This window comes from Falco peregrinus, chromosome 3 (assembly GCF_023634155.1).
Source record: "Falco peregrinus isolate bFalPer1 chromosome 3, bFalPer1.pri, whole genome shotgun sequence".
Taxonomy (NCBI): domain Eukaryota; kingdom Metazoa; phylum Chordata; class Aves; order Falconiformes; family Falconidae; genus Falco; species Falco peregrinus.
Window position 1 is genome coordinate 19057497 of NC_073723.1, and position 26232 is coordinate 19083728.

The 26232-nt window shown below is 46.5% G+C and overlaps 1 protein-coding gene across 2 annotated transcripts; it reads left to right on the forward strand.

The window, feature by feature from the left end:
* The first annotated feature begins 704 nt into the window (after positions 1-704).
* On the forward strand, positions 705-25415 carry FBXO32 (F-box protein 32). Of its 2 annotated transcripts, XM_055799730.1 has the most exons (9): positions 705-958; positions 3933-4045; positions 5759-5808; positions 6482-6574; positions 13473-13566; positions 14459-14643; positions 18074-18256; positions 19400-19543; positions 20244-25415. In XM_055799730.1, the coding sequence occupies exons 1-9, from the start codon at positions 843-845 to the stop codon at positions 20331-20333; spliced, it is 1068 nt and encodes a 355-aa protein (XP_055655705.1). In that variant the 5' UTR covers positions 705-842; the 3' UTR covers positions 20334-25415. The 2 variants fall into 2 exon arrangements, with proteins under 2 accessions (XP_055655705.1, XP_055655706.1); XM_055799731.1 differs by lacking the exon at positions 3933-4045 and having other exon boundaries at positions 799-958.
* Positions 25416-26232: the final 817 nt, after the last annotated feature.

Sequence of the window (26232 nt, forward strand, 5' to 3'; positions counted from 1 at the left end):
TATACATACCTAAAACAGGTATAAAATACACATATATGGAGCACACATTTAGAAAACAATCTCTGTATAATATTTTCTATATGTAGTGTTTGCCATATATACTCCCATATAACATAAAACATTCTATATATACTCTATGTTTTCCCAAGGTTCTAGATTTGTATGTTTAGATTCTCTACGTTTCTATCAATAAGTTTGTGACAAATATATCTCTAAAACACATTTATAAGCATAAAAAAACTTGCCCACAAACACAGTGTAAATACTGATATTAGGGGCGATGCAGGGGACTGAAATGCGCACGAAGCGCTGCCCTGGCGGATTTACTTGTGCTGTATCTGGCGGTTTGCGAACCCGACGCACGCACCAGTGCCCTCACGCCCGGTGTGTACGTTCTCTCCGCCGTGCCGACCGGAGCGGGTAACGGGCCGCGTTAACTGCGGCTGGGCGGGACGAGCTCCAACGCCTCCCCCCCGCCAAGGCCCCCCCGCCCCGCTAACCGGGCACGGCTCCGGGCACGGCTCCCGCCGCCGCGGCTCCCCCCACGCTCGCCTCGCCTCGCCTCGCCCCGCCCCGCCCCGCCCCGCCCCGCCCCGCCTCGCCCCGCCCCGCCCCGCCCCGGGCCGCTCGCGGAGGGCGGGGGCGGTGCCGATAAACACCGCCACGTGCGGCGGGGCGGGGGCGGGGCCAGCCCCGCGCTTCCGGCAACACGCCGCCCCGCCGCCGCATAAATAGCGTGGAGCGGCGCGGCGCCTGCAGCTCCGCTGTCCCGGCACTCACTGTGCCGCTCTGCTCCGCTGCTGCCGCCTCTCCTGGGTCTGCTCCCGCTCCGTCCCGCCGCCATGCCGTTCCTGGGGCAGGACTGGCGCTCCCCTGGGCAGAGCTGGGTGAAGACGGCCGACGGCTGGACGCGCTTTCTCGACGAGAAGAGCGGCGGCTATGTCGGCGACATCAGCAGGTACCGGGCGGCGGTGGCGGCTCGGTCCCCTCCGCGCTCCCGTCCCTCTGCCCCGGCGGCGCCGCTAGGGGGCGTCGCGGTGCGGCCGGGGGGGTGCGCTCGGTAAGATGGACGGCGGCGCCTCGGCCCGGGCCCTGGCCGCAGGCGGAGGGGCTCCGCGGGCCCGTAGTGGCGGCGGCTTTCCCCTGGGCTTGCGGTAGCCCCGAGGGGGTCCGTCAGCCTCGCCGGGGTCCTGGAGGCGGCCGGGCCGGCCCCGCGGCCGTGGGATGGGGTGGCAAAGCCGCAGGAAAACATCAGAGCGGTCGCTGCCCCAGGGGGGCTGGGCGCTGCGCCCTCGGGGAGCGGCGCTGAGCGCTTCCCGCGCACCCTGGGGGTGCCCCCCCAAAAAAAATCCTGTCCTGGGCCTTCCCAGCTCTCGGGCTGGAGGAGAGTGATGCGTCTGAAGCCACAAACCTTCCCCAGACCATGAGTAATGCCCCTTACGTGCCGCTTGACTAATCTGGCTGCAAAACATCAAGCAAACCCCCGGGCTGGTGCGGCGCCGCGTTAGCAGTGCGGGCAGGGCGCCTTGGCCGCCGCCGGGCGGTGCTGGGCTCGGGCGCCTGGCTCCGGCCAAAACCCAACTTCTCTCGCAGAGCTGCCGCTCGTTGTCACCTGGGCACAGCCAGGTTTGGGTTCGCTGCACCCGGACTGAGAGGTGGGTCGGGAATATCTGTGGCAAAGGGGGAAGCGCTGTGGGACCGCTGCTGAGATGTTCCCGTGCAAGGCGGATTATGTGGCAGGTCTCTTTCCCTCTCGTGTGCAAGCTGTAAATAAAAATCAAGTTTAGAATCCAAAGCATCTGACTTGTAAATGGGTAGAAAAATAACTGGCTGGCAGTAGTGTGATTGTGTTGGGAATACTGAGTTTGGCACAGGTTTATGCATCCCTTTCCACTAAGTGAGGAGGTGACATGCTGGCCCTGGGCAGAGGTCCTGGCGGTGCCAGGTCCTGGTGTCCCAACTGTTCAGCTTGTCAAGATGCCTTGGAGCAGTGTGTGGAAACCTGGCAGTACATGAACAGGGAAATAATCTGCCTCCCATCGCTGGAATTTGTCCACTCCTGTTGTTACGGAGGCTTCAGATTACAGAGTCATCAATAGGAAGTCAACAGTCAAGGGTGTGCTGTTGACACCTAAGATTTGAAGCAGATCCATCTTGTGGGCTTGGGCTTGGGCCATGTTAACCTGGCCAACTGTTGATTTTGTGCAACCCTGGTAAAACACGAGCCTGAACATCTCCTAAACCCCTTCTTCCTTACTGCCATACCCTGTTCTTGGGTTTGGGTCCCCCTGCAGAAAGCGGCATGGGAAATGTGCAGCTAAGATGTTCTGCTCTCAGTTTTAGGTTCTTCTGAGCTATCTCTAGCTGGTAGAAGTGTCTGGTTCTCTGAATTGTTGTGGTGAATATTGTCCACCTGCATTGCTGCAGCTGTTCCCCTTCTGCAGTGGTACCTTCCAGACAGCTGTGATACCCAGCAAGAGGGGATGTGGAGTAAAAAAGGGGGAGCCTTTGGTGTTCTGAGGCTGGGGGAGGTTTCCCCCACCTTTGGGGCCACGTGCAAGTGCCAAACCAAAGCACCCATCTGGACCCGGCTGGAGGAAGTCTGGGTCCCTCAGGGGCTGAAACTGTGACTTTGTCACTTGACTTATGCGTAGCTGGTGGTGTGGCCATGCTGACAAATGGGAAGCAAGGAGCCTTGTCCTGCAGGTTTCATTCCTTTGCAGGAGCCTGTGCTGAATAGCTGTCAGATGTGAGTTGGTGTGGTGCTGTCATGGGGGTTTTTTGAGGCTGAACAGTGTAAACACAAGGCCTGTTGAGGATGCAGCCTGGCTGTGTAAGGGTCACTGTGGCTTTTTGCAGAGGAAGCTTGCCCAGTGCTGTGAGCAGCAGCATGTTTTGGCACCTGCCAGAGCTCCAGGGCTGGCCCAGGTGCAGCAAGGTGCCTTAGACCTTTCAGTTCAGACCTGCAGACAGCCATCTCCCATCCCTTGCAAGCTGCTGGAGCAGTAGGGGAGGCTGTTCCATTATCTGGGATGCAGTGCCTGCCTTCTCCCCAGCATCTGCAAGGCATTCCTGCAGGTCTGGGCACCGTGCCGTGTGCAGGGGGCCTCTGCTGAGAGCTGCTGGTGGGTGCTGCCTTCCCCTGCCATTCTCTGGAATCTGCTGCAGCACTGTGGCTGCCCCATGGGCTTCTCAGTTTCACATTGCTGCATGGATCTCATGATCTGCATGCAGTCTGTAGGATGTGGGGATGTTGATATATAGCTCTTTATAGATAGTCTTTCATTGCCCTTGAAGGAAATAAGGGGTTATGGCTCCCTTCACTAATGATATAGTTACAGCGGAGCCCCAGCAAAAGCAGATGGGCAGTCTTGGACAAGACATCCTAGCTGCTAATTTGTAGAGTCACTACTATGTGGGGTTTGGAAAACCACCAACCAAGTCTGAACTTCAGCTGAGCTTTTCCTGTAAGCTTCAAAGAATGTTTTGTAGGGACTCTTTTGTTAATAAATATTTTGAGTGTGCGTGTGTGTATATATATACGTCCTCAGAGATGTCTAAATATGTCCTTCCATAGAAGTCTGACTCAGAGGCATCTACCACCTACAGCAGGAGGATATGGTGTTACTTAAAGATAGAAACAGGTTAAAGGCAGGAAGAGAAAACTGCCCGGCAGTGTCCCGGTGCTAACTGTGCAGTCTGTATTACCTGCTTCCCTCTGTTATGAGTATTCTAGCTGGCACATAAATGAGGCACATTTAAAAATACCATTACTGGATACAAAAACTACATGTAGACATCTCGAGAGCAGCCAGCAAGGAGGCAGCTTTGGAGCTCACAATGAAAACCTGTGTATTTTCTCTCCTTGCAGGAAACATGGTGTTCAGCAGACTGTAGAAATAAACAGAATCCTTGCTTTGTGTCATTCACAGCTTTTGTAAAAAAGATGATCACAACAAAGAGAATCTCTTCAACAGCCTGAACTACGATGTTGCTGCCAAGAAGAGAAAAAAAGACCTGCTGAATAACAAAGCCAAGATTCAATGTAAGATGTCCATTTGGGCTTTCTTAAATATAAGCTGTTGCAGGAGAATGGAAAATGCTTCATATCCATAGTTTTTGTGCAGTGCATGAGGAGTCTTCCAGAGTGTCTTGAAGGGCTTTGCGCCCGTGTTTGACCTAAGTAGAGAACTTGGATACAGCTTAACATGAAGATTTATGCCCCTGTTAGTAATCCCTGTTCTGAGGAGTTGTGCTTGTTGTGTTCAAATTTGTCATTTGTGTTTGTCAAGAGGAGGGTAATTTTTTCCTATGGTACATTCAAATGAACCAGTTCCAGGGTTTTTTTCCCCCTGTAGACTTCCTTGTGCACAACAGGCTAAATTTATTCTTCCTTCCATATGCATGTTGAGCACTAATCTACATTACTGGAGGCTACAAGCCTGAATGTGAGCTTTGATCCTATCTCTGTGCGCAGAGTACATGAAAAATGAAGTAAGATTTCAGCTTGCTCAAAACAATGGAAGGTTTAAAATCTTTCTGTACACACAGTGAGCAGCTGGGGTCTTGGATGGTGCGCTATGGGAAGACTCGGGGGAGCCTGCAGGGACAGCAAGGTCTGCGTTGGTCTGATTGCAAGATAGGTACTGGAGTTAAATGTGAAGGCTACAAATGTAAACATACACAGAGGAAATGAGTTATAATTCCCACACTACTATTAGCTCATTGTGCATCCCCCAGGATTTCAGAAACTGATGCCAAAAGTTGGCCCCTCAGTGCATTCGGTTCTCTGAACAAACAAATGTTACCATGACAGTTTTTGGCTAGATTCTGTTGTGACCTACTACTTAAAAGGGCCTGATGCAGGGTCTGCATGCCTGTAACTGAGGCTGGGTTTGTCCTTGGGCTCACAATACCAGGCAGGAGTACATCACTGCATCCTTATGTGGAAAAAGATTCCAAGAGCACAGTATTTCCTTAAGGAAAGGAGTCTAGCAGGATGGGGAGAGTTTTTCTTACACTAGCTGTTGAATTACCAGTGTGTGGTGGAAGTAGTCAAAAGCCCATGTGAGAACAGAGTGGGAGAAGGATCGAGCAGCATAACTGCTTACAGTAAGGGCTCTTCTGCAAACCCAGTTAGCTCCCCTGTACCCACCACATGCTGCTATTTTGGGGAGTGGATGAGACAACTCCCACTTCTGACAGAAGGGAGGGGCAATTAGAAATAGGAAAATTTTGGTCCCAAATAGGTTTTTCTTTTTTAGCAAGTTAGCTGCAAGCACAAGCATGCTCCTCCGAGCCTGACCTCACTGCTAAAAGCTCTCTCCCACATGCCTGGTGTCTCATGACATTTTTGCTCAACTTCGAATTTGACATTCAATCCCAAGCCTGTAACCAAGGTAATGAATTGTTAATAAAATCAATAACAACAAAACCTGGCTGTCAGCCACACTTACCGTCTGGGATCAAAGACGAGGAGGTGCTATGGTATATCTGTGGCTGGCAGATTAAACATTTACAGTCTTGAGCTGTGTCATTGAAACAGAAGCTCTTTCTAAGGCTCAGGGCTGCAGTCTCAAATGAAGCAGTATGGAAACAAAGCAGCTCAGCAAGTTGCTAGTTTTGGTTTCAAGTGTGGTGGTGTAAACACAAAATATCTTCATGTGCACTAAAAGGGCACTGAGTGTTTATGAGCAGAACAGAGATGCAGCCCTCTGAGGTAGAAGATTAACTGAGCAAAATGTCTTTGTCCAAACAGATTTCCACCAGGAGAAGTGGATCTATGTTCACAAGGGAAGCACAAAAGAGGTAAGTGCCTCCATAGGTTCTTTGTTCCCTTTTCTACTGGTTTTTTTTCCAAGTGGTGGAAGATCTTGTGCTGATACAAATCAGCAGAAGCTCTTAAGAGATAAGTGGAAGATCTGGCTTGCGGTTGGAATTTCAGTAATGATTTTAAACCCCAAACAGGGAGCCAGGGCTTGCTGTACAAAACTCTGTACATGTGTTTAAAATATGACTTGTTTGCTTCCCTCTGTTAAAAAAAAAAAGCCATTTGCAGACCAAGCCATAATACTGTTCTTGGCTTTCACCCAGTACAGCCCTAACATGGGAAATCATTGGAATTCATCACAACAGCTCACTTGAGCTCATGGAGAGAAGCGGCTGTACAAAACTGCTCTGAACTTGTACTATATATTGAACCCCGGAAAGCATGGCTTGTTCTCACCCATAAACTCAAGGGTCATGAGCAGAGCTTGGGTCACTTTTGGGAAATTACCATAATCCACAGTGGGCCATGCCTACTCTTGACATCAGTTAAGTGTGGCTCTGTGTGAAACAGGCCTGCCGCCTCTGGTTATGAGCTGGTCCCATGGTTTGTACCCATTAGCTTGCTAAATTGAGTTGCCCTGGGTCATGTCTGCCAGTGCTGTCTGGACTCATGTCTGCTAAAATGTGACCCATACTGTTTTTTTCTTCTCAGCGCCATGGCTACTGCACGTTAGGAGAAGCCTTCAACAGACTTGACTTCTCCAGTGCTATCCTGGACTCCAGGCGATTCAATTATGTCGTGAGGGTGAGTGAAAGGCCAGGGTTTATTTTGCTGTGATGGTGGGGGAGGCTGTGAACTGAGCACCGGTTGGGTGATGGGTGGCACTGGCAAAAAGAGCTCTAAGTGTGCAAGTGGGAGTGTTGGGCTTTGCTGCATTAAGCGAGTGATGGAAGTTGAGTGGACAGATGCCCAAAACCTCCTCTTCAATCTGTTAAAATAGAGGGAGGGAGGTGGTAGTAAGATGGGCTGTCCTTAGCCTAGCATTCCTACTGCTTTTCTGGGTTTCGGAAGTGAATTGCACAATTGAAGACTTAGCTTCTGTTTCCCAGGTTCTCAGTTTAGTTCCTAAATGTGATTCCTGTAGCCCCCAAAGGAGCATGGGCTCTCTGTGGAAGCTGTAGAGCAGCGGGGATCTCTCTGGACAGGCGGCTCCAGCTCCACGAGGGCTGTGGAGCTTTGTCTCCCTTGAAGTGATTACAGGAGAAACTCTAGGAACCTTAGTGTTTTGGGAGTGAGAGGATGGGCTGAGCCTCTTGGAGGCACTGATCTAAATTTCTTTGCTAAGGATCATGGTTGCTCTTAATTCTGTGTGACTGGCAGCAGTTTCAGTGAGTGAAGCGTTTGGTTAGTCCTGACACCATTAGTTGGTAGGAAGGAGTAATTGGCCTGAGGTTCCTCATGCTCTGGCTTTGCATAAATGGATCAGGGCTGCTTTTTTGGCTCTGGGTGGTCAGGGTGGTAGTGGTTGGGGGAGTTGCCGTCCTGAGGACTGTGCATGCTTGTATGTTGATGTACATGTGATCTGCAAATTCATCTTGAATTTCAGAATGTTCATCAAAGTTTGGAATTCAATAAGCTTAAAAAGTCTTAACTTGAGGCTGTTTATAAACAGCTCCTTTTCACATCTCATCAGCAGCTGATCACTGGTGAGACACCAGCTGTTCAGGTTTTAGGTTCTGGAGCAAGCAGCATTGGTATTGCTTTCCTTTTGCAAAGCCAAATGTCATTAAAAGTGTCTAAGGAAGACGTTATCTGAGCGGGTTCACCTTGGTTGGTTCACCTGTTGTCTAGGTGACAAGGAGCCTGTGAAAACCTCTGTCACCCTGGGAGGGGTACAGGCTCTGGGGGTGGCTACTGATGTTCTCTGCAGGAAGGGTGCTGGCAATCACATGGGTGTTCTGCTGCAGGGGTGGTGGCAGGGAGTGGGGATGCTGGGGGAGGCAAAGCAGGATGCAAGTCCATGAAGACTCAGGTTGTCCTAGCTCTGCTGGTCCTGGGACGACTTGTTCTCCTGCTTGTGCAGAGAAGGTGATCACCAGTGCTGAGGTACTCTGTATTTTCTGATATTGGATACACACATAGCCCCATCAACTTCAGAGGGATGGTTGTGAAAGGAGCAGTTCAAGCCAAGGCTATAACCCTTTAGTCCAGTATAAAGGAGCAAAATAAAACTTGTATTTGGAGCTGCGGAGATCCCTTTGGCAGACTTTCTGTCTTGTAACATAAAAAATAAAGAACTCTAAGACCTCTGCTAAGCATCACAGGTCATGCTGTGCCACGTGATGGGCGTCTGCTGCTCAGCCTGGTGTGATGGGTGTCTTGCATGGGCCTGCAATGATTGAGCAGAAGTCCCATTAAATTTTTAGAGCAAACTGAAATTTCACTTAAGTCAGTGTGGTCTGGTAGGAAGGCTCAGGCTGACCTTCTTCACCCTTTTTTCCCCATGAGGACTTCATAAAAGCATCCCAAATCTGCTGTGTATCCAAAATAGCAGTGTTCTGTGTCTGCATGTGTCCTTATTTTACAAATTACTCAAAAGCTGAGCTAAGAGGTAGTTTTCCCCCCAGCAGCTTTAGGGATACAGCATACTGAGAAGTACGAAGCTTTCTAATTGAGGCTGACTTGTGGTTTGGCAGATCAAAGAAGATATTAAACCTGGTACCATGGATCAAATAAAAAACTTACTACTTGAAATGGAAGGCTTGAATTGGCCAAGTGTCCAGTGGGTAGTAGCTCATAAAAATGCCTTATGTGCCAGACTTACTTGTGAAAAGCTCTGGCTAGATGTGGACCTTGTTTATGGTCCTTTGCAAATTGCAGGCCTCCTAGAGCACACAGATGAGCAATCTGTCACATGGAAGATGCCTTGAATATTGGCAGGCAAAAGATTTTTCCCTTCCCTCCCTCTCCTTGTTCTCTCTAGTTCTACCCATTGTTTGGGGTATCTGATTAATGTCATGCTACTTGGTTCATCAAGCAAATGCTTTCCAAGGGAGGGAAATTTAGAGTTGAAGGCTGGGGGAGGATGAGGATGTCTGTAGGGGAAGAAAAACACCGGTAGGCTTGGGATTCTGCTGGCTACACCCAGATCTGCCCTATGGAGAAGTAAGCTGCATCACTGCTGATAGCAAAATGGGCTCTCAGGCTGAACATCAACTTGCCGTTCTCGGAGCGTTCCTTTCTGAACTCAAGTGCTATGGTATTTTAAGTGCTCATTTTTTTGTTGTACAGTAGCATCTGCTGCTTAAGATATGACCCAACTGAAGTTCTTGGAGTTTCTAATGGTGCACTGATAAAACAGGTACCCTCAAGTGAGGTGGAGGTGTGAGCTGCAAGAAGCTTGCCAGGTGTTTTTCATGGACAAATACCATCAGCGGTAGCCAGTGAGTTCCTGTAACTGAAGTGGAAGAAATTTTCCTTCAACATCAATCTTTGTCTTGACAGTCTGCTGATACAGCACTGGAAGTGCTGAGTGTATGTATCGGTGCTGTGACTTGGTCCTTGCTGATCTTTTAAACTATAGCCTCTGCCTGGATGTTACAAGGCAATGCTCCCTTTCTAGAGCTAGTAAGGAGGTGTGGGATTGACCCAGAGCACCCAAACTGTTCTTGGTCTTGAAGCAGCTGTGGTTTTTCTGGTCTCACAGATCTAATGAAAAGACTGGAAGTGTTCTGCAAGCGTAAGTACTATGACCAGAGAGAAATGTGCCTGCAGCCCAGAAGCTGTTGGTTATCCTCTGGGAACACTCTGTTCAGATGACAGTGAGGTTTTGCAGGATGCTTCCTTCAGAAAGATTTGTCATATGATGGTTGTGTAGTAATGTCTCAAGGGAAGGTGCAGTTTCTGATCATAAAAGCTTAGGTCAGGTTAAGCTGCATGGGCACAGCTCTTCTGGAATAATGTAATCTAGGCAGTGTGTAGCCTGCAAAGCAGTTATTTAAATTTGTATCTTACATTTTTATAGCACTTAGCTCCAGGAGTAGTGGATTTATGCTGTGCTGAAGATACCAGCTTGATGCTGTCTCCTGGAGATCTGTCAGCACCTGGGCTGTAAATCATTGTAACTTGCCTTGCCTCTTGCTCTGCCTCCCAGCTGAAAGCCAATGTGACATTCAGCCACAGAAAGTAAAGGGTGGTGAGAGCAAGGTGGGGCTGGAGGAGGAATTTTTCATTGCGATTTGTTTCTCCAGGCAGTCCAGATGTGAGGATCCACATCCCCAACCAGGCGAAGGAACTTATGGATCCCCACAGGGTGCAGTCCAGCTTCCCTATAGCTGGTTTGGGTTTTTTTAAATGGGGATTTAAACTTCAGTAGTTTGAGACTTGTGTTTGTAACCATTACGAAGAATTTCCCTTTTTGAGGTGAGGTTACACCCTCCTGCTCAGTGCAGCAGGCCTGCTGAGGATTTTTTTGGTGCTGTGCTGTGAGCTCCTTGCTGTGGGTTATTTGGGGTATGGATTGCCTGCACACCCTGGTGTTGAACCAAGTCAGTGGCAGAAGTGCCATCTGGCTGTAGCACAGTCATGGGTGCAGAGCAGTGTGTTTTTATGGCCCTGAAACAGGGGCTCATCCCCCTGCCACATGGCACTGTTTTGTTTGCTGTTTTTCCCTTGTGCTTATGGGAGGAGGATCTGCCCTGGCCCCAGAGCGAAGTGGCTTGTTGCACCAACTCCTGGTGGGGTTTGAGAAGGAGTTCAGCCACACTCGTGGGGAAGTGAGCTGGTTATTGCCCTGCTATGGAAGATGCTGCCGCCTGCAGCTTTGTAGAGGCTCTGGAATAGCCACTGCATCTCCTGTCTTTTCTTTGTGGCTCTAGCAGATCTCAGAGCAAGTGAAATAGAGGTGAGGTGGTAGGAAGGATTTTCTGGAGAAGCTACAAGATCACTCTTTTCAGCTTCTGAGGAGCTGAAAGAGCAAATTGGGATCTAATGCCTTGTTTTCCAGAGGTGTTACAGTCTTCCCAGCTCCAGTTAAAATCAGCTGGAATGCAATCACTTAGTGTTTTTGAAAAGCAGGCCTTTTAAAATTGCTCTTAACCTTTCCCTCTGCACTCTCTCCTACCATCTGTCCCTCTCAGTTGAGCGTGGGCTGGCCTTAATGCAACCAGATCATAGCACACGCTTACAGCTCTCCAGCCTTTTTACCCTACTCAGCATTAATCTGAATTCGTCAGTCTGCTTTTAGTCTGTATTATGCAAGTGGCAAGATTGATTTATTTTTTTTTTATAATGCTGTAGACCCCCGTTTGGCAGTCCATTAACTGAGGCTGTCCTCTGCTGGGTCTGTGCCAACACTGAGACCCTCAGAGCACTGGAGCATGTGGGGGGACAGATGAACTGCATTGTTTACTTGGGTTTTGTGTGTTACATGAGCACAGAAGACCAAAAAATGTCTTTTGATTTGGAGGGCTAGCCAGTTGCTTCAGTCGGTGGTCCCTGGGGAGCAGGGTAGTCCTAGAAGTATTCACAACATAGTTTTCATATGGAATTTCATCCTGTGTTTATTGCTGCAGGGTAAGGGAGGTGACACATGATATCTGAGCTGGTTCACTGAACATAAACTGAACCTTGATAAACACAGACAAGGCAAATTTGAATCTGTTCCTGTGGCTAAATTTTGTACCAATTTAGCATTCCTCAAGGAACTGAGATTTTTATCCTTGTTCCTCCTAAAGAATGACCCTGGCATTTAGCTCTTACAGTATTGCATTACATGATGGTTATCTCTGGGTGCATTTTGGCATTTTAAGTAATGGGCATAACATTGCTAACACCCAGCCTGGAGTAAACTGCATCTGTGCCAGTTCCACAATGGTGCAATCTGGAGACAGCAGTTGTTTATGCACAGAAGAGCTGATCTGGGTGCATGTGTGGCTAATGTACAGATGGAGTCTGGCAAATTGATCACTATAATCAAAGGTCTGAAGGCTAAACAGTTTAGTGTAAGCAGAGTATTACAGACTACTTTGGGACACCAATTTTTTTTCTTCTCCAGTATTTCAAAAAATAAAGAAAAGACATTTTATAAAACTTCTCAAACACCTTGCAAACTGTCTTGTTTTTAAGAGTGTCTAGTTATTGTGATCTCAGTTTAGCTGATGTAGGAAGAAGATCCACTGATGCCTGTGCACCAAATATTACCCGAGTGTCCTGCATCTCTTGTTTCCCCTGAATGAGCCAAGAAAACAGGCATCCTGCCCTTCACAGGAGTTAGTGCAGGTCTTTTTTCATCTTGTTTTCTTTCAGTCATGCGAGGTACAGGATATTAATAGAATGTAAACTCAAAGCCATCTGATGGTGGTGTTGGCCTGGAAATTAAACTGAAGAGGTCGGTCACTCTAGGCAACTTCACTGCTCCTAACTGGCAGTCACATGCCAGTGCCTCAGAGAAGCAGAGCAGGAGAATGACTGCAGTAATACTTCTCCATGCACTCCCTGCTTCGTGGCAAGCTGCCGGTGACTTTTTGGATACATTCCTGTCATTCTTGTAGCGGGGCAAACAGTTCAGCTCATAACTTATCACGTCTTGTCAAAAGCCATCTTAGTTACTTGACACAAGTAGTTGCACCTTCTCTGGACTCTCTGCAGTGCCAGCAATGGGATACTGTAGCTGCAGATGATAAAGGATTAATAGTCATGCGGTAATGTGTTGATTGATTTGTAGCATAAAAGGTTTTTCCTTCCCTTTCTAAATTAAAACAGAAGGCTATGTACATCCAAAACAAATGGACTGACACGTGGACAGTCTGTGCATTTATGTAATGCTGGGGGAAGGGAGGAAGGCTTGGAAGATCATGGGCCACATGTTCTGCAGAGCATGATCTATAGGAAACTTCCACAGCTGTTCTTGTGGTGGTAGAGAGATGGGGAGGAGAGGGCATCTTCCCGGTGGGAAATGCTTCCTTTAGCAACTGCAGCCTAAATGCAGTGTTCAGCTTGCACAGGAGTCAGGAGATCAGTGATGGGAGGCAAATCCTAACTGAAAGTAAAAGTGAAATTTCCATTGAGGGGGTAACAAGTAAACAGGACAAATGGGGAAGCGTGGTTTGGTGTTGCAGCTGTAAGAGCTGAACAGGGGAGAGGAAACCTTGGGGGAATAGGGGTTTGTTGGTGGAGAGGATTTGTTTTTAATATAGTGTTTAACCTTTCTGTTGCGGCGACAGCACTCTTGACAAAACCCATGCAACCCAGGAGTTTGACGTAAATTGTGGAGTCTGATTCTCATTAATGCTCCATCAATAATATCCCCATCCAAACAGGCATTTGCTCGTGTTCCCTTATGACACTGCTTGTTTATGCCCTGATGAAGGATGGTGACACTGGCTGTTCATTGTTCCCTTGGTGTGAATAAAGGCTGTCAGTCTGAGCACTCCTTGGGTTTCTTTGCATCTCTGAACCATGGAATCAATTTGTTTTTTCCCCCATGAAGATTATTAGAGTGCCTTTTTCCCCCACCCCTTTAGATGTGGGTTTAATTATTTGGCCTCTGCTCCCCAGCCCCGTGTTAGTTTGTTCTGTCTCCCTTTTATTTTAAGGCAGCAAACAAGTCTCTGGACTGTTTTGCTGTGTCATGTGACCAGGAGTCAAGATTAGAAAGGTATCTCTGTGCTCTAAGGCTTGCAACTTCTATTTTTATCTACAGCTGTTGGAGCTGATAGCAAAGTCTCAGCTGACGTCACTGAGTGGCATTGCCCAGAAAAACTACATGAACATTTTGGAAAAAGTGGTGCAGAAAGGTAAGAAATAAAAACAGTGAGTGGGAGGAGGATTAGTCTGATTTAATCTGGTGTACTGTGTGAACCACATCCTCGAGAACAGTCAGGCAATGCAAGATGGGTGAAAAGGGGCAGCACTGCTTATTTCTGTAGTGCAGTTCCACTTTCCTTTCCCTCGGTGAAGGACTGGGGGTGGGTGGAGGGTGAATGGGTGGGAAGAAACTTCTGTATTCTGATAAGTATCTGAGAGGCGATTCCTCCTTCCCCAGCTTTCCTCACTACCACTCCTTCAGCATCCTCCTGAGTCCTATTTCTGACTGCAGGAGAGATGGCTGCTCCTGCCCCCAGCCTGGCCCATCTGTAGTCTCTGCTGCTGCCTTGTTGTCAGTTTGCTGTATCAAGTGTTCCCACTGCTCCAGAGGGAAGGAAAGCTCCAGGGCTGCCTTTTCCTGCTGAGGGTGCTGAATTGTGGTTGAGATGTGGCACTTCCCTCTGATGCTTTAGCTCTGGCTGAAGCCTGGGAATTGAGAGCACCTTGTTAGTGTGTGTATACATAATGAGAAAGGAGATCCTGAGCTGTCTTCCCTGCATGTCATCTGGGGTGGATGGGGAAGAGTTGCACATAGATAACCTGTTGCACATACTGGAGGGGAGAGCTGGCTGGTTGCCAGTGACTGGAAATGGGAAGTGCTGCGGAAAGGGCAGATATCTCATCTGCTTATCCTGGGAGGATCTCTTTCCATCTGCTGACTAACCTGCTGTGCCTGGCTAATGTTTAAGTGCTTTCCTCTGAAAAGTGCAGGCTGGCTCTCTTGGCCTGTGGGGTTATAGCTTATAACTTGCCTGAGAAATATGTAGATTCTGAAAAGGATTTGTGTAGCTCCCATTTTTAATCTTTCCTGTTCTTCCAAAGTCCTTGAAGATCAGCAGAACATCAGGCTAATACGGGAATTGCTGCAGACCCTCTACACATCCCTCTGCACATTAGTTCAACGGGTCGGCAAATCTGTTCTGGTTGGAAACATCAACATGTGGGTGCACAGGATGGAGAGTATTCTCCACTGGCAACAGCAACTGAACAACATTCAGATCACCAGGGTAAGCACAAATCCTGAAAGCTAAAAATAACATGGCTTCTTCATGAAACCTTCTCATGTAGCAGCTCTCAAATGGGTGACAGCATCCCACTGTACTCGGTGCAAGCACAGAGCGTTGGGGGAGAACCTGGAGCTGCCAAAATAACTGGATGCATTACTAGCATGACTTCTGCTCCTTAATACAAACTCAGTGTACACAACCAAGGATCATGCTCACTGTTACTGGTCACAGGCTGTAGTTTGACTGCTTAATGGCCATGAAGTGCTGTGCAGACAGAGCTGGGCAGGGAATAATCTTCCACTCCTGAAAGTCTTCAGAGACTAGGCTTCAGTATGAAAAGTCAGCTCAGTCTTTCCAAACTGAGAAATTGCCTTCAAAACTTGTTTATCAGATAGTTGAGGGTTTTAGATTTGTTTAATCTGTAAATTAAATGCAAATTCCCAAATAGCTGCATAACTTCATGCCCGTTCCAGCCAGATGAGTCCCACTTTCACAACATCTGTTTTTTCAACAGCATCTGTGAGGATGAGAAAAAGATGTATTAGTTGATAAATTCCGAAGCTGGCTTTGCATGAGACATCAAGTGTGAACTTGCTCCGCTTCACAAAATCACAGAAGGGTTGAGGTTGGAAGGGACCCCTGGAGGTCATCTGGAACAACCCTCCTGCTCAAGCAGGGACATCCACGACCAGTTGCCCAGGACTGTCTAGACTTTTTTTTTCCCACCTCAAATGGATACTCCACAGAAATAGCTTTTGTCTGCTACTCATCTCTGTTGGTGTGCCCCTTATAGGACTTCTGTAGTGAACAGGACTCTGAAATTCCCACTTGGGCAGACCAAGGCATGGCCCAAGGGAATATAAAAAGCATCTTTTTCCCTGGTGGGTCAACCAGAGACATTTTCAAAGGGCCTGCTTTCATCATATTACATGGTTGTGTTCTCTAGGAACACCAGGAAAAAATTTCCAGTCCTTCAGTTGGAGTAATGCAGGCAACAGAACATAGGAGATCAACTCTGGGAGGTCCCAGGGATTTTGAAGAGCTGCAAAAGCATAAGTGCCTTATCTGATGGTGGTCTCTGCCCTCCTTCTGCTGTCCTTCCTGGTATCCAGCTCTTGAGATGAGCTGCAGCTCTCTTTGCCTTGCAGGGCAAACACTGGCCCAACTGTGGGGTGGCTCTTGGGACACAGCAGGTCTGGAAGCTGCCCTGTGCCTGGGCTGCCAGGATCAGCTCTACCTGGGCACCTGCTGTCCTGAGTGCACCACAGGTCAGGGGCCTATCTGCTACTCAACTCAGTAGTACGGTGGTTTTTCACCTCTGCTTCAGGGGCTCATAAAACACAGACAAGCACTTCAAAGAACTCCGCCTATCCAGGCAAAAGTGCATTGAAATACTTCTTGTGAATGGAACTGCCTTTTATGCATACTTACATGTAGGTGTTACAGACACTTTTTCTAAAACAAAATAATGTGAACTTGCAAACAAAAAATTCACATCACTGAAGATTACTTCAGCTCAAGCTAGAGCAAAACTGGCTGAGTTTAGAGGAAGGAAGAACAAGCTCAGCTGTGTATTACCAGTTGCTTACAGTGCACAGAGTGCTTCTGCTGTTTCTGGAGGGGAGGGATGTCTTGCAACAGCCAAGACTTAAACCTTTCTTTAAAAAAAAAAAAAAAACCTCGCAAAATATTGTATGTGCTAGAGCTGTTTAAAAAAAAAAACCACAACCTGTGTCCAGACAATGACAGCATACTGATCTGCTCTGATCTAATCTGTGTGCTTTCTCCAAAAAAAGTAATGTTTTAAAAGTCCTGGAAAGGACTACTGAGGGAAAAGTAGCTGATAAGTCTTTGGCCCAGATTCAGAAAACCTGTAAGGATTTGCTTGAGTCACACTGGTTTCTTCAGAAATAAGATATAGTCTTTTCTGTTGTGCCCTAGCAAAGCCTATATGTAGAGGGAGTGCAGGAGAATGCAAAAGACTGGCTGGCAAGGGAGATCAATGGGAGGTGATCCAAGGCTCCAGTGCATTCTTCCTACCCCAAAATACAACTTGGGCTGTCATGGGAAGAAATGTCCTCTGCAGATGACAGAGACAGTTCACTCCTGGAGGGGTTATTTCAGGCCTGTCTTGCTGGTAGAGATTGCCAAAAATGATGTCTTGGTTGAAAAGCTGTGGTCCTTGTAGGTACTGGGCAGTGCTATGTAGTTTGGGTAGCTGGGCACTGAAGGGAAGATGGGAGCTGTTTGTGTACAAACATACTTGTGCCTGTGGGGTTTCACATGCAAGGAGATGGCTGGAGGATGGGACCATATGACTAAAAGCAGCCTCATGCAGCGTTCCCCTGCTGATGGCAGTCCACATGCTTCTTGTTTGAAATGGTTAATAGCTCTGCCAATTGCAAGATGGGTGTTGTGACTCTGCAACTTAAAATAGCAGCATCTCTGTGTAGGGTAGATGATAAACTTGGCACATCTGTCTAACATTGTTTCTTCATTGGAGCCTAAGCCTAAAAGCTGCTGTTTGCCTTAATAAGGCTGGGGCTGGTTTTGGAGCAACTGGAGCCTGGGTTGTGGTCCTTGCTGATGCCTTGCTCCCATGTGTACCTTCCACTCAGTGCAGGACCCGCAGATCTATTGTAGTCAATTTGTCCTCGAGCTGTGCCGCCACGTGGACTTGCAAAACAGTCCTGGACCCTGTGTAGAGCAGGGCACAGATGGGTTGGGGGTGAGGATGGCTTTTGGCTCTTCAGGCTAGGATGTGCTTTGCTGTGGCTGAACAGCCTGGAAAAAAACCCCATGGCTGCAGCTGATGGGAAAGGGGCAGGTCCTTCAAGTGCTCATAGAAAAGAAGTTAGCCTTGCCAGCAGTGACCTGGGAAGCCATGCAGGGAAAAATCCTGCTGTGGGTACTCATCAGCCACTGCTGTGGTTACAGCAGGACCCTGTGACGGCATAAGCTAAAACACATGTCAGGAGAGTATGAGATTCCCAGCAATGTGTGTAACAGAAGGCTGGACTTGAGAAGTAATGCCAGTTTCCCTTGTGGTAGAGAGACCTAGATGGTTAACAGCTGATACCGTGGTGTAGCCATTGTCCTGATGTAGTGAAAGCTGCTGATGGTTTCTGGGAGCAAAGTCTTTTGAGTACGGATGTGGGATGGCCAAAAAAGGGGGGAGGAGGGGGCAGCTTGGACTGCTGCTCCGCTTCTAACTACTGTAACACAAATATGTCTGCTTCGTGGAGGGTATCTTGAACTGTTCTGGGGCAGAAGGTCAAATGTCTATGTAAAACGTCTCCTTATTCAGAAGAGGGAACTGCTGCTTATTTTCTATGTGAAGAGCAATGCTTAAAAAGCAGTAACTGTACTGCAGCTAGGTTTGCTTGGGTGTTCAGCTTCTTGTGAGCTCAATTTTGTCTGTCTCTTCTAGCCTGCCTTTAAAGGAACCACTTTCACAGACCTGCCGTTGTGTTTACAATTGAACATCATGCAGCGACTGAGTGATGGGAGAGACCTGGTTAGCCTCGGTCAGGTGGCTCCCGACCTGCAAGTGCTCAGTGAAGACCGGCTGCTGTGGAAGAAACTCTGCCAGTACCACTTCACGGACAGACAGGTACAAGCAAGGATGCAAACTGCTTGTCGTACTTCACTAGCAAGTGAACACACATGGGTAGGACGCTCTTACTTGACTATCCTTTGGATCTAAGGGCTGTGCCGCAAGCTGATAATACAGGCTGGCATGAGAATGGCTGTGAAGATTATTTATGTAGAGGGTTTTGCGTGCCACAGCAATGATTCCTGAAATGGAGCCTGAGGAATTAGTCATGCGGTAAACTTCAGCCCTAATCCAGGTGGTAACAACTGCAAGTCATGCAGTTGCTCCTCACCCCACGTGTGTGGAGAAAACGTGTGGGCAAGCTCCAGCAATCACCCTGATGTCCCAGGGACAGACACCCTCTCAGAGAATCTCTGTGGATGTGGTCCATGAGCGGTGACTTGTACTGTCTTGCCCTTTAGAGCAAGAAATCCCCTCTGAGCTGTTTTGTGAGTGACGGGACAGTATGTGGCAAACAACCCCGCTGCTACCCATATTGTACCTGTGTAAACATCTTTGGCCATTTGCAGGCTGATAATCTGGGGTCTTCTAAACTTAAAAACAAACAAGCAAAAATCCCTCTGTTTATGGTTGAATGTCTGGGGTGTTTATACCAGCTCGCTGCACTTCAGGGACCGTGTGCCAGATTTCCCTGCTGACTTGGCTTTATTTGCTCCCTCTGAATCTGCCTTTGGAAGTGACTCTGGGGAAGCTGTTTTTATTAACAAGTAAATTCAAATCCAGTCTCTGCAACTAATGAAACTCTAACAGAAAGATGGGTGTCTCCCAAGCAATGGTGACAAATCGCTGATGCTTAGAGTCAATGAAGAAAGAAAATACTTTAACTTCTGAAGCTGTTAGATGCAACTATACTCTGTCCTGCCAGCTGGAAACAGCAGCTAAAGTAGTATAAGCTCCCAATGTTGTAGGCTTCATAGGGGAATGCTTGTGAAATGGGGAGGGACCCTGATAATGGTACTGAGCGAGGCTGTTGCCATCAGAAAGCAGGTTATAGCTGGATATTCAGAGCAGAAGCTTTCTTGGTGTTATAGGGAACTGTTACGGGACTGGCAAGGATGACACGTGAGGGAGAGGAGTACATGAGCTGGAAAAAGCAAATCATTATTTCTTTTTGACCTACAATTACAATTATTTTTTAAGATTCGCAAGCGGCTAATCTTATCTGACAAGGGACAGCTGGATTGGAAAAAGATGTACTTCAAGCTCATAAGGTGTTACCCACGGAAGGAGCAGTATGGTGACACGCTGCAGCTGTGCAGGCACTGCCACATCCTCTCCTGGAAGGTATGCGGTGCTGGTGGGACAAACTTGATTGGGGCAGGAGCCACGGGGCACCCAGTGCTTCCTCTGATTGCAGCCAGTTTAGGGTGCTGCCGTTCCTTTGCTTCCGTAACATAGTATTTTCCTACCTCTTAATCCTCCCTCGACTATTAAGACCCTTTCTCCCCTGTGCTTCAGAAGTTTCACCTTTATGTTGAACAAGAGTAGTGGCCATCAAGGCCAGAGGGGAGGGGGAGATGGCCATACTGTAGGGCTGCCTGCAATGTGTCATCTTAGCACTGCCAGCAGGTCCTTCTAGCCATTACATGGAGGCAGAGGTCTTGGCAACAGGATTAGCTGGAATGAGAGCTGATGGCAGCAGGACAGCCTGGGACAAACTGCTGGCCGCTGTGGTGGTATCCAAGGCATGTCTCTGGAGTTAAACTCCTGTAGCTGATGGTAGGCTCCAGCCCCTCTTTCCTCAGAAGAGGTGAAATGACGGAACTGGATCTTTGCTGGTTTTATTTCCCATGACTTGCCAGTAGTCCCTGAAATATGAAGCCCAGTTCTGAGCTGTCTACTCTGGCAAGGGCAGAAATATTCTGGGCTCTGCTCTATCTGTTTGCAAGCAGGACGTCTGGCAGAGGGGGGAGTACTAAGTTGGCTGATGCTCTGGCACCCTTTCTGCAGTCTCTCTAAATGGACTTGTTTTCTCCTTTCCCAGGGTACTGATCACCCTTGCACAGCCAACAACCCGGAGACTTGCTCCACCTCTCTTTCACCACAAGACTTTATCAACTTGTTCAGGTTCTGAACTTGGGTCACCACCGCAGCTTACGTGATTCTTACAGGACACTTTATGCCACTGAGCTTGGACCCTCCATTTGTAAATATTGTAAATATTCATGCTTGTTCAAAGCTCCTGAGTCAAGAAACAAGAGGATCTCGGAGATGAAAGGTGAAATTGCTCACTGACACACAGCACTTAAGGAATACAGACTTCCATAGGACTGGTGTACAAATGCAGCATGTTGTACAGACTCCCTTTTTTATGATCAGAGTACAAGATACAGGGCAAAAATCTTCATTTTTTGTTTTTTAGAAGTTAAAAATGAATTTGCCCCACAACCATTTGAGAACTCTTTTGGTTTGTTTCCAATAGAGAGAAAGCAATATGAGGCTAGGACTGTTGAACTGTTCCTCCATCTGGTTTTATTTAGCATACATATTTATAAATATGAGGTTTTAAAAATATTTATGAAAAATATCCCTGTGACAAGTTGAATAATACTTTATGTTTTTAAAAAGGACACATTCTGAAATACTTAGTGTAGAACTCTAGCCTGCTTGCGAGAGAGAATCGCAACATACCACTTTCTACCTCTGATAGATTGAGTACCTTTCAAACATAAATCCAGTGTACAATGTGAACTTTTGTATTTTGTACAATGATTTAAAGGGAAATGTTTGTGATAGTAAGCATCTTTTCTTGTATTAATGCTTACCTCTTTATGTTAGTTTTCTTGCTCTTCTCAGTGCTTGAATGCCTAGATGATAGGCACCATATAAATACCTAAGACTTTACTCCATCCTCTTTTAATTTGTTGGTTTTATGAAAGACTAAGCAGAAGGGAAGAGAGAAGCCACAAGGTTGAAGATATCTAAAAGGGAGGAAGTTCTATTATAGAGAAACAAAGGACTGGATTTAATCTCAATGTAAATTCACATCAGCTCCACAAGGTTAATTGCACTGGTTGAAATCCCAAGTGAGGTTAGAATCCGGTTCTTCAAGCCCATGTTTTCCAACATATACACTGCTCTGTATTCCCACTGCTGTCAAGTGAATTTGGTCATCTCGGAGCTGGTAAAATATAGGGAGAACTGGGCTGTTAAATGCAGTGAAATGATGCGGTTTTTAGTCACTGGAACACTGGCAGCGTCATGTTTAATTTCAGACTACTGGAGATTAGGGTGTTGAGCAAGAAAGCGTGAAGAAATCGGTCAGCATTTTCCTAAGAACAGGAGGCAGGACTGGGGTAAGCAAGGGATTTCCAGCATGGCACTTGATATCTTTGGTTATTTCTCTGTGCCTGTGGCAAAGACCCAGCCTAGTCCCTTCTGCTTCCCGTGCTGAGCTGCTTTATGGGATCTTCTAATACTGGCATAGAGCTAAATTTTCAGTACTATGGAGTAAGTAGCCAGACTAACTTCACTGTGGCCATGATCTGGCTCACTGTCTCCTCGGTTGCATACAATGCTTCACTTTTCCCTACAGTGGAGCTAGAAGAATTCAGCTTGTATATAACAATTTGAAAGCCTGCAGTGGAAAGTTTTTTGCCGTTTGCCGGTAGATTTCCTGTATAGCACTTTCTCTGTTCATGTTGTAAGCAGGATACCTCGGAAGGGTAAATATTTACTGGGTTGTTTGTGACTATGTACAAAGAATTGTGAGGAAGAGGAGTACTCAGGACAATTCAGGAAGAACTACTTGAGTTAATTATTGTTAAATATTCTGTTCCTTTTTTTACATTTTTATAACTGACTTTGACTTTCAACACTTTTCTGCAGCTGTTTATATTTAAAAAAAAAAGACTATTTGCATTTTTGCAAACTAAATCACTTTGCATACTCTTGGAAGAGATACAAAAAGGGAAAAAAGCTGCCTCTAGATGTAGCAGTGGGGAAGGGGGGAGTAAAACCAGGAAAATGCTGACAAATGCCCTTCTCCTGCCTTCCAACTGCAAACCCAAGCTTTTGCTCTTCCAGAGGGCTCTCTGAGCCTGTGCCACCCTTAGCCGTGGCCCAGAGCTTGGCACTCTCCAGAGGAGAAAACACACGCAGGATAGGGGGCTTTATCTTGGTGTTGGTGCCCTATGCATCAGTTTGCTGGTGGAAAGCATACGCCTGTATTCATGTCAACTGAAAGTGACTTAAAAGCTTATTGCCTTGGAACAATGAACTTGTGCTTGTTTGGGGGGGATGTCTGCAAGTGGGGGAGGCCACTTTCTGTTTTCATTCCCTCACTGATGGCAGTGGGTAGATGACGCAGAAATCTGGCTTGGTGAATGAGGGCTTAAGGACAGAAACCTGCAAGTGAAGTGAGTAAAGCATTGTCACTGTATTTAAAGATTCTTGTAGCTCCTTTTTCTAGCAGTGAAGAGGACCTGTGCCCCTTGGTATCTTCTGTTTCCAGCTCTGACTTGGGGTTGGTTTGTTTCATAGTCTTGCCTCTGACACCTGTAGCAAGCCAACATGCTGTGATGAGGACGCAACAGTATTTTGGTATGAAATGCTGGGGGGGTTCTGCCTAGTCTGAGTCAGTGTTTAGCAGATGACACTTATCCACTGTGAGATTGTGACACTGGGCGACTTTTAAGCTCAGGTTTGAATCCAGCCTAGTGCATTCCCTGCACAGCAAGACAGAAAAATCTCAGCATTTAGCTGTGATTTGGGAATGTCTTAGCTCTAGCTCTGGCCTCAATCAGCCCTTCACTGGTCGTGAGCAGAGTTTATTCTGTGTCCTTTGCCCAGAGAGCATGGGTCATGCTGACAACATACTTAATGTGCGACTGAGGCTCCTATTTATGAAACTTATTTCAATTAGTGTTTTTTTTAAATTTCTTAGCACTGTGTAATCTTAAAGGGTCACAGTGCTGAAGATGATTTAATACATACACACACTTGCATGTTGCTCGTGTGAAGTCCTGGGATATTGCTGTCAGTGTCCAGAGCAGCAGAAAATTAAGCAACTACTGTACTGGAGAACAAAACAGACTACAGAGAAAGAAACAAAATAAGCCTCATTCAGTTACTGCCTCCTGCTACAGCAGCTGTCAAGTAAGACCTTGATCTCTTTGGGAGACTCATTGTTTCTCAAGTGGTTGGTACTGGGAGATATTGTGGTGAATTCAGTACCCTTGTATTTAAAATGAAATGCTGTTGCATCCAAATACCTTAGACTAGCCACTTGTAAATAAAGTGATCAGTACTGTAGCAGTGCAAAGGCATTTGCTTGGCTGAGGATGGCAGAGTAACAAAACTGATAGTGGCAACAGGGGCTTCTGGGCAGGATGGTTTAAGGCTGCTCTCATGCAAAAAGGACCTCTGTATTTTAAGAATTGTGGCAAAGCTGTTGTGAAGGGAAAACAGGCTTTTACTTGTATTTTGGAAGTAGAATGTTCTTTTCAAATGATATTTCACCTTCCAGTTAGTTGGTGCATTTCCATCAGACATGCATGAGTTCTTGTACTAGGAAAGGAGGGGTTTTTTCTCTCTTCCGGGCTTTCTCCTGCCAGCATATGCAGAGAAATCTCATTATCTTCAGATGATGTGTTATCCAGTGTAACAGTGTAGAACATGGTACTGTGAAGAGGAAAAACAGATCCATGCAGGGGAGGAGGCTTAGGAAGGGAGCGATCCCAGAGATCTCCATTTCAGGTTTCTAGAAGAGGCAGGTATTTGGAGTTTGTTCTAATGTGGTAGCCACTTCAAGAGGCACAATTTCAGCTGTACATACCTTAAACCATTTATACTAACTATGGTATGGTAAAGTTTGATCATAAAATGTGTACCTCCTCTTACATTGTTTGGGTTTCCTTTTTTAATTGTGGGAGTTTCTAGATCCTTTTATTTTGTAAAGTGATTAGGAAAACTTGTATTGCTCTGAAGACATTGCTTTGTATGTAAACATTTAATTGCACCCTGCCACTTTCTGTATATGGGAATATCTTTTTTATTATTTTTCTTTGCCCACGAGTTTTGAATTGTTTGTGTTCCCATTTCTGTTTGAATTCAGTTACTCTTGTGAAGCTGTCACCTTCTAGAACATAGGCAAGTACTGAACCAGCTTTTCTGGCCCAGAAAATTCCTTGTCCGTTAGCTAAAATGTGATTTACAGCAGGAACATTTCAAATTCTATTATGTATCTAAATAAATCAGATGTGCTGTTTCAGCTTATTTCCTGCTCGGTACAGCAAATCAGCATTGTCTGCTGTGGTTGTTCTTACAAACCTGTTGCACAGCTTCCCCATAGATCTGCACCTTGCCAAAAAGACATAGCTTTAAATTAAAATGCCACTCTTCCTAGCTGGCCTGTTTTCAGAAACATAGACCCTGTGCAGTTGGTGGCTGATTAGGTTGATAAAGACTCCCTGTTAAAAAGTTTGGGACTCTGGTGTTCTGCTTGTGCTGCTTTTCTCAGCTTATTTCTTAAAATGGTGCTTGTTAAAGGCTCTGAAGATGTGGCCAGCCATCCACACAGATGTCTCTGTGTGGCGCCCAGGCTGTGTGAGTGCCTTTACCAGTACCTGATTTCTACCCCATGTCTTCAGTGATTTTGTTAGTAGCAAAAAAAAGTTTGCAGGATCTGGCCCTAGGGAGAACAAATCCATCTTGTCCTTGACACATGCAGTCTCCAGTATATTAATACCTTTAACACCAGAGATATTCCCCCTCCTTTGACCAAGCATTGCGGCTTCTGTTCCTGGAGGACAACTGAGGGTGGAACTTCTATTTCTTTAGCCATCATGTGCTGCACAGAATGCTAGCAGGCCTGCCACCAAGAAAACATTTTAATTTGAAATAGCAAATACGCTCATCTTTAGGAACTAATCTACAGTAATTATAAATACCTACTTACATATGAAAGAGAGCGTGTGTTCTGTTTTGCTTTTCCTTAAAGTTGTAACTAGAGGTGATATGAAGTGAAAGGCATCCCTTATATAATAAGATTTCTGTTTAATATTATTGTGTGGTTAAAATCCTTCCATTATAAATTTGCACAATTTTTCTTCCCTTGCATGTTCAACTGATTTTTACAGCTGTTCTGTGCAAACAGTAATGTATTTTTGTAAACATTTTTGACACTGAATTGCAATAAATGTTCAAACAATGTGAACCACAGAGTTGGTTGTCTCATTGCTTCCAAGCTGGTGACTTTATCAGGCCTGAGCTTCTAGTGACTGTAAGAAAAGACTCTTCTGCAGGACATCCAGAACTAAGGTTTTGTGGCAGTGGAAGAATATCCCGGACAGAGTTACTGCGTCATCATACCTTGAAAGAAATTGAGGTCAACGGATCCCTTACTTCTAGCAAAAACAGCACTCGTGGAGCTCATGCTCATAAATCTGTACTATCTCAAAGCACAGGACTGTTGCCTGGAAGAGATCACCAGTGCTCACACAGGTCTGGTAGCTTCAACTCTGCCTTGTAGCTTATGAAAATGTTTTGGGTTTTTGGGGGGGGGGGGGGTTCTGGATGTGTTATCCAAGTGACTTTGTTTATCTTTTTTTCAGTTACAATTGCATCTTGGATAGTCAGGACTGCAATGGTCTGACCCAGGTTCCTGTTCAGAGGGAATGCAGGTAGGACCCCCCCTGAAGGGACTCCCAGTAAATTGGAGAAAAGCAGTTGAAAAGGCAAATGACATGCATCTTGGGTTGGAACAGGAGAAGTTATGGTAGAACAGGATCACTTGCCTTGTGAAAGCTATGCCAGCTATGAAAATAAGCCCAAAATGCAGATGCTTTGGTTTTAGTCTCATTTGCGCTGTCAAGTAAGGTGTGCTTGAGTGGTTTCATAAGTCTTTTTGTAGTTATGCTATGCCTCAGGTCTATAGTTAGAAGGTTGTATCCCCAGACACAAGTCTTCTCACATCAGGGCCAAAACACAGCACTGTACTAGCTACTAAGAAGAAAATTAACACTATCCCAGCC